This window comes from Ascaphus truei, chromosome 5 (genome assembly GCF_040206685.1).
Source record: "Ascaphus truei isolate aAscTru1 chromosome 5, aAscTru1.hap1, whole genome shotgun sequence".
In the NCBI taxonomy this organism is placed as follows: Eukaryota; Metazoa; Chordata; class Amphibia; order Anura; family Ascaphidae; genus Ascaphus; species Ascaphus truei.
In genome coordinates, this window is record NC_134487.1 from 276,868,035 (window position 1) to 276,876,423 (window position 8,389).

The window sequence follows — 8,389 nt, forward strand, 5'->3', positions numbered from 1 at the left end:
TACTGTATATACATGACCTTACATTTCTGCTCCCATTCTGTCAGTCATACAACATTAGGATTGCAACGCTCTGAATCCCCTGCACTAGAGCTGATCAGATGCATCCAGTCATCCGATCCTAGTTGTTCCTTTAATCCACTAACATACGATTCTGATCTGTACAGTATTGGAGGTGTTGCGCTTGGTTCCACTGCCATCATCTTTATAGTCCATTGCCAAAGGTTCCACACTCTGTGTCCCTGTCCACCAGTGTTTGGTGCAAAGCCAGTCCTATATTACATAATGTGGGTACAATAATGAGCATCTTTACCAGCACATGAGTCATTTTTATGTCGTTTTTTTTCCAAAGGAGATCTACCATTGCCGGAAGCAGATCAAATACAGCAAGGATAAGATGTGGTATCTGGCCAAAATGGTAAGCAGGAGAATCCCTTCACTGGTTGAGATAGATGGATGTGGGTGGGTTGGTGGGATGTAGGAGGCTCCCTCCCTCTAAATACCCTGTATGGGCTGCACCAGTCATATGAGATTAATCAAATTAGTGAATCTGAAGAAGCAAAGTATATCACTGACCACCTCATATCCAGCAGTCTAGGGACCTCTATCCTATCTAACGCTTCATTGTACAAGATCATTCAGAGAGCTGTGTTCTGTGCCCTCAATTGGCTTAATGGCAGACAATGCTGGCCATTTAAGTGACGTATCCAAATTAAATAACCAGTGTTAATTCCTTGTGAGCATGTGAAAGTCCCAAGTCTTTGGTCTGTAATGAACATAATCACAATTACTTTCATATAGCATTTTAATGAGCTACGGCTCAGTGCAGGGGGTGGCCAACTCCAGTCCTCAAGGGCCACCAACAGGTCAGGTTTTTCTCATTGCTCTTTTTATTGATTTTTCCAACATTGCTGATAAACATGAGAGATTTCAACACCTCTTTACAATTTTCCATGTTTAAATTCTACTTAAAAGAAAGTATAACGGTATAAATCAGATACTCAAGCTTAACTCAAAAATACACCATTTTGAAAATAAATAATGAACTCACAGAATGTACAAAACATACATTTAGTTTGACACATACAGTATTACAGACGTCAGGTTCGGATATATATATATATACGGTTCTCTTGTCTTGATAGCCCTTTAACTTGTTTCCTTTCTTTTCTGCCTCTGTTTGCCTCATCTATGACCTTGTGCAATTTGCCGCAAGAGACTTCAGGATGAGTGGGCCGAAAGCCTGATATATCTGGTCTATTTCACTCTGTGGTAGGGAGTCAATAAAGGGTTCCCATTTTCTAAAAAAAACCTCAGTTTTTTGTTCCTTATTAGTCAGGTTAGGTCTTTGCCACCTGTGCTGAAGCAGTGAGATCCTTAACACCTGACCTGGCCCTTGAGGACTGGAGTTGACCACTCCTGTCTTAGTGTATAACCCCCCCCCCCCCCGCCCCCTGAGTTTGCCAGAATGTGGGGGAGCACTTGTGGCCTGGGTGCATCCTGTCCCTGAGATGTCCCTCTGCCTTTGTACTTCACACTGGATTCTTTAGAAAATGAGGGTCAAGATTGTGAATGTCATGAAGAATAAACTTTTATAAAATAAGTTTGTTGTTTTGTCAAAGTAAAAAATAACTACTCAAGATGCAAATGATTCTGTATTTTTATCACCGGAGCTGCATGGCCTCGCTGGGCCTGATTCACAGCAGCATAATAACACATCCCTCATGGGACCGCACAATCCATCCTTCGTCTCTGTAGGTACAAGGGATGTCCATAGACCAAGCTATCGCTCAGCTGGAGTTCAATGACAAGAAGGGAGCCAAGATCATGAAAGAGGTGAGGGGTTTGCCAATGTACGTTGTTATCCTTTTATTTGTACAGCGCCAACGTATGCCAGAGCACGGTACAGAGTGATATCAATTACATGAATTGATTTATGTTCAAGTTAGGCGAGACAAGCGCACACAGATACAGAAGTAATGAGGGCCCTGCTCCTGAGAGCTTACAGTCTAGAGGGAGTAAGGGTCAATGTTGAGACAAAAGATTAAATGGCTGCTCATTGTAGGGGTGGAGTATGCCTCAGGATGAAGTATGGCCTAGCTACACTGGTGGATCTATTAAGGTTTGTGGTGTGTGGCTGTTCTGGGGTGTTGGGTAACCTGGAGTTTGGTCCAGCCACACAGTAGGGTTGGTGGGTGGATGTATGACAGGTTTCCTTAGCAAAAGGTGAGTTTTGAGAGTTTTTGACTGTCTTGAAGCTGGGAGAGAGTCTGATGGTGCGTGGTAGGGAATTCCAGAGAGAGGGTGCAGCACGGGAGAAGTCTTGTAGGTGGGAATGAGAGGTGACTGTCGATGGCAGAACAGTGGGAATGTTTAGGGATATATTTGGGGCTAGGGATGAGATGTAAGGGGGGGACAGTGTCGTTGAGAGTTTTGTATGTCGCAACTAGGTTTAGAAATAGAAAAAGAGGCACTCCACTGGTTTTCCAAACATTATAAAATAATCCAAAATAGGTGCACTCTCGATACCAGGTAGCAAATCACTAGGGTTTTACATTTAATTGTAGAGGATATGGGAAGCCAGTGTAGGGATTTGTATAGTGGAGCAGCAGATTTGGAGCGGTGAGGGAGGTAGATGAGTCTAGCAGCAGAATTTTGGACGGATTGAAGTTGGGACAGGCGATCGAGGGGAATGCCAGCTAGGAGAAGGTTGCAGCAGTAAAGGTGGGACAGGATAAGAGATGAATTGGGATTTTAGTTGCCTCATGGGTGGGAAAAGGGCATATCCTAGCAATATTTCGGCAGTGAGGACGGCGGGATTTATTGAAGGCTTGAATGTGAGAAATGAAGGAGAAGGATTACCTCGGCAGCAGATTTGGTGTGTTGATGAGATTGTGGTATTATTGATGGTGATCGAGAGTTTGGGTTTAGTGGTGACAAGATGAAAGATTATTCATTCTGTTTTGGTAATGTTAAGCTTCAGATAACGGTGGCACATCCAGGAGGAGATTGCCAATAGACAGTTAGTGACACGGGACAAGAGAGGGGGGAGGAGAAGTATATTTGTGTGTCATCAGCGTAAAGTTGATACTGAAAGCTAAAGGATTGTATTAGTTCACCGAGAGAAGAGGTATAGCATGAGAAGAGCAGAGGGCCAATAACAGAGCCTTGTGGAACCCCGACAGAAAAAGAGTGAAGACGCGGAGGTGCTGGAGAAGGAAATGCTAAGCGGTTGGATAGGTATGACTTGAACCAGCAGAGGGCTGGGTCACAGAGTCCAATGGATTGTAGGGTGTGCAGGAGAAGGGGGTGATGAACAGTGTCGAAGGCAGCAGAGAGATGCAGGAGAAGTGGCCCTTAGATTTAGCTTTGACGAGGTCGTTGACCACTTTTGTTAGTGCTGTCTCAGTGGAGTGTAGAGGATGGAAATCAGATTGCAAAAAGTCAAGCACGGAGTTGGACCAGAGAAAGTGAGTCAAGCGGTTGTCTATCAGCTGCTCAAGTAGCTTGGGGGCAAAGTGGGGAAGAGAGATAGGGAGGTAGTTAGACTGAAGCTGAGTCGAGAGGGTTTCTTTAGAATGGGCGTGATGAGTTCGTGTTTGAAGGAAGATGAGCATGTGCCAGAGATGAGGTTACAAAGGTGTGTATCTATATTTCTTTATTTATATAGCGCCCACAATGTACCCAGCGCTTTACAAAAGAGACAGTTCAGTACAGGAAATTATAATACAATAAGTGCAACAAACAAAATCGGGGAAAGGAAATCCCTGCCCCAAAGAGTTTACAATTTAGTTGGTAGGAGCGTCTGTGGCTGAGGGACAGTAGCCATTAGTACCAACGCAGGAGACATCTCTGCACTGTGGCTGGGAAGTAAAGGAAGTTGCTGCCAGTGACATGATAGGGCTCGATTTTATTCGGAGGGTATCCAGGGTTTTAATAGGATTATTTCATCACCTTGCTGTCCTTGTGGTGCACAATACAGTAAAGCTCTGCATAGCCTGTAGTGATTTCACTAATCATTACTAAGTATTTGATTACCCTAGCTACTGTAACATTAGAAATCAGGGCCCTTTTGGTCTCACGAAATAATAAGATAATTTTGTTTAAATCTCCTTTTTCCTCTACTTTCCCTTTTTCATTCTGACCACACACTTTATTTTGAGATCATGAGGGGACTTTGTAAAATACCCATCATTGTAATTTTGTGTAACCAGTTTATGGCTTGTTCTGATCACTGCAAATTTGGGATTGCAGCAACAATGATTTATCAGATACAAGCTAATAGCTAACCTCTAACCTAGTGTTTCTCAATCAGTGCAGCACCCTGGGGTGCCATGGAGGATCATAAGGGTGCTTCAGATCAGGGAGCAAGCAGTGCGCTTTCTATGGAACTGGGCATGTGTCCTCCATCCTGATTGGCTGTTTTACCCAGCTGCAGCCAATCAGTAGGTGGTGTCAGGAGAATGGAGTTGGGGCTACGCAGAGAATGAAGCATTATGCCTCGTTCAGGGTGCAGGCTTCGGAGGGAGGGCGTGCTGACGTGCGAGCGGCCGTGGGATACAATGTATTCAAATTGAATACTGGTTGTCAGGGTAGCAGCTGCCCTGTCTCCGAAGTATGGAGTTGACGCTGGCTGCAGTTTCAATAAACAAACCAAGTCGTTTTTTGAAGCTGCAGCAGCGTCACTGGGACCTCGGCAGCCAATGAAATCATTCTTGAGAATGATTTCAAGACTGCAACTTGGATCCCTAACCTGCCGTCTGTAGCCCCGCCCCCTCCCCGCCTCCTCAACTCCTGAAAAAGTCTGCTGAGGAGGATGAACACACATCGCCCAGCAGACTGCCGCCCGCCCTCGCGAACGCCCGCCCTCCAACTCCTGCCTCTGGCACCCTGAATGAGGCCTTATGGACGGAGTGTGTCTTGTGTGTCTTTTTCTGTGCCTGTGTGTCTTGTGTGTATTTTTCTGTGTCTGTCCCGTGTGTGTATAGTGGTGCCTCGGAAACTGAGCACTATGACCAGTGTTCGACAAACCTATACATTTGCTCGCCCCGTTCGAGTGGATTTAACCCCCGGGCGAGTAAATATTGGCCCAAGCAGCACACGTTTGGTACTAGGTGGCGAGTAGATTTTTTTGTGTGGCGAGTAGATTTTTTGGGGATTTGTCAACCACTGACTATGACTATTGGCTCCTTGAGAGAAAATAGGTTGAGAACGACAGATATAGAGGGATATGCTTGTTATGTACTTTTGTTCCGACATATAAGCTGACACAACGCTCATAGAAACTATAAAGTTTGACATTGCTATGGGGAAGCTTACCAAACTGCGGATTCTGGACTTCAATCTTCAATTAAAGCTTTCAAATAGTAGAGATTTGTGTTACATGGTGCAATTCTTTCACTTGATTGCATCGCCAATATATGTTGCTAGATGGGAAAATGCCTTGACAAATGAGTTTTAGCACTTAATTATAAGCCTTGTGGATGGGAATAGAAAGTGGATTCAGCAGTCCGAGTACTCTGAAATATTTAATGATGTGAAGACAATGACCCTCTAGTGTAAAGAAAACTGAGTTACAACAACAATGAAACATATTACTAAAGCAGGGAATAAACAGATTTAAGTTACCTTTTCTCTTTTGCTAAAGATGCTCATGAGAACATAGTCAAATTGCATCATCAAAGTGATGTTCAGGGGGAAATGGGATAATAATTAACTCCGACATCTTTTCTGAGTATTTTATAATGATCGTGTTACTTTCTAATTAATAAATAAATTACTTTTCCAGGAATGAGACCTGTGTGACTGTGACATAGGGAATAATAGGCTGTCCTTCTTGTTTCATATTCAGGTCCTGCTAGAGGCACAGGATTTGGCTGTGAGGAATTACAATGTGGAATACAAATCCAACATGTATTTAGGTATGTTCTCTTGTGTGTTCTCCCACTCTCCGTTCACTATGGATGTAGACCATCATTAGAAAGATGTGCTTCTTCTATGGTCTCTTGGAGTACGTCTGGTGAGAACATGTCCAAAAGTATACTGTACAAGCAAGGTTGCGATCATATCTCTGGTTGGGGCATATCCAAGGTTGCAGGACAGGTGGAAGTGCATCTTGGATTTGAGAAAGAGAGTTGATGGGGGCATTATCCGGTTTATAGGGGAAAGGTAGATGGAAACATGTCGTGGGTCAAAGGGAAATAAGTGGCAGAATGCTCGAGTCACGGCAATGATAAAGAACACTTATGTGCTCATGCACCTGTCTGAGGCAGGTTCCCCAAATCTGCTTTACCCCATACACATGCAGCATACTGTGCTTCTCACTGCAGCCAGGAACTCTGGGTAATGACATGCAAATGAGCACTTGCGTCACTTTTTACTACTTATCCATTTTAACATGGAGAAGGGTTAGATGGTTAGTGAGAGAATGTTCTGCATTGAAGGATTATGGTAGGAGGGTGTGTCCTAGATTATAGGATGGGGATAGACAGTAGTGGGTCCTGTATTATAGGAGGAGGATAGTGTGTTTGGGGTATACAAGAGGAGAAGGATGTCAGAGCGTGTACCATTCTTATTTTTTGATGTTTTTTTTCTTCGGAATTTCAGCGCAATCCTTTTCCAACAAGGGCAAATACCTGAAGCGGATCCGTTACCACGGGCGCGGCATGTTCGGCATTATGGACAAGGTGTACTGCCATTATTATGTGAAGCTGGTGGAGGGACCTCCTCCTCCGAAGGAAGAGCCGGTGACTGGCTACCAGCAGGCCCAGGAGTACGTCCAGCAACTCCGAAACCGCACCATAATCAACAGCTTGTAAATACCCCAAACGGCAGCCAGCCTATGGACCTCTGCCCTTATATAACACTCTCCATATGCGGACTGTTAAATCGGGGGCTGGGAGACAACTGGAGCGAGACGCCATCTCCTTTCTAAATGTATAGGAAAGGTGGAAAACCAGCGCAACCCCAAATCCCAGGTCTAAATCGCCTTTGTTATAAATAAATTCGTATTCTCACTTTTCAACTAAACACCAAACCAGCTGATTGAATATATTTCTGTATTGTCTGTAGGAAATGCAAAACTCGCTTTATTATTTGTTTGATGACCTTACTTCATGTAGTGCATATAGTGTACTCTTTCCATTCTAGTATGAACAAAAAGCATTGCTAGTACAAGGTTAGTTAACATCTACACAGGTGTAAGTGGTCCAGATAGAGGCAACCAGTGCGCTAGAGCAGAGCTGCTCAACTCCAGTCCTGAAGTCTCTCCCAACAAGTCCGGTTTTAAGGATATCCCTGCTGGCAAAGACTGAACCACTGATTGAGCCACTGACCCTGGGGGGTCGGGTCTTGAGGACTGGAGTTGAGGATTACTGACCTGAAAAGTGCAGCATACTGAACATGTTTAACAAAGCAGGTCACATTGTTAAGTAGTTGAATCATGCTGCTTGTTTTAATAGGGAATGTTAGAAAGTGTATCTTAATGGGGACTCTTATTGGGTTTCTGTTGAGATGCTGTTTCTGTGCAGCGTTCAACACAAAGCTATATCCCACTCACATTTTAGTTAACCATATATTCTTACAAACTTTACAAATATATACAGTATATATATTAAATTATTGCAGGTGTCGGATTTATGATATCCCAGATACAGGGTCATATTTACTAAGTGGTGCTAATCCATTGGACACCATCCGGCCAATTCAAATGAATGGGCTCGAAGTTGACGTCTGGCCCCAGAAGTTGTCTTGTGGAATATATACAGGGCAGACAGCACCTCTAAATTAGAAATTGTGCGCGTGCTTCACTGATGCACGGGGAAAAGGTCCATAAACATATACAAATAACCCCAGCACTCAAAATGAAGACAGAATACACGAATTCTGCAAAAAAAATCAAAGTGTATTGATAGTTAAATAAAAAATTAGATACAGTCCTATGTAAGACATTCCACCTGAATACGACATCAGAGAGAATCATAAACTGCATCCAAAAGTTAATCACTAAACTCTGAAAACCTAGGCGGTCTCCAAGTCACTTGTGTAGCTCACACTAGCAAAAAATAAATATATATACACGCAGCAGAATGATCAGAACACAGCATAACTAGCACAGCGAAAAGTACTTCTCTGCAGTCACTCTACTATGCAAATGTAGATGTACTGTATGTACCACAGAATGTGGTGCAGGGGGGCCAACTTGCTGAGCTTGCTTAGCGCCTCTTCTGGCCCATCCCCACATATAAGGAGAACTGTGGTACTTCCCTAAAGATGAATGAAATGAGTCGAGCAACAAAAAAAATGTTCGTAGGATACTTGCTGCGTTGTGCGGCGCACAGCAGGACGCGGCAGGAGCGCAGCAATGAGTGTGTTGTATATAACTACATATATA

General features: G+C 43.7%; 1 protein-coding gene across 1 annotated transcript in view; it reads left to right on the forward strand.

Moving 5' to 3' along the window:
- The window catches only part of MRPL22 (mitochondrial ribosomal protein L22), a 22,277-nt gene extending 15,244 nt beyond the window's left edge, over window positions 1–7,033 (forward strand). The window contains exons 4-7 of the mRNA XM_075602166.1: window positions 350–415; window positions 1,756–1,833; window positions 5,849–5,918; window positions 6,604–7,033. Coding sequence (XP_075458281.1) covers window positions 350–415; window positions 1,756–1,833; window positions 5,849–5,918; window positions 6,604–6,815 — 426 coding nt within the window. The 3' untranslated portion in view covers window positions 6,816–7,033. The remainder of the gene's footprint in view (window positions 1–349; window positions 416–1,755; window positions 1,834–5,848; window positions 5,919–6,603) is intronic.
- Window positions 7,034–8,389: the final 1,356 nt, after the last annotated feature.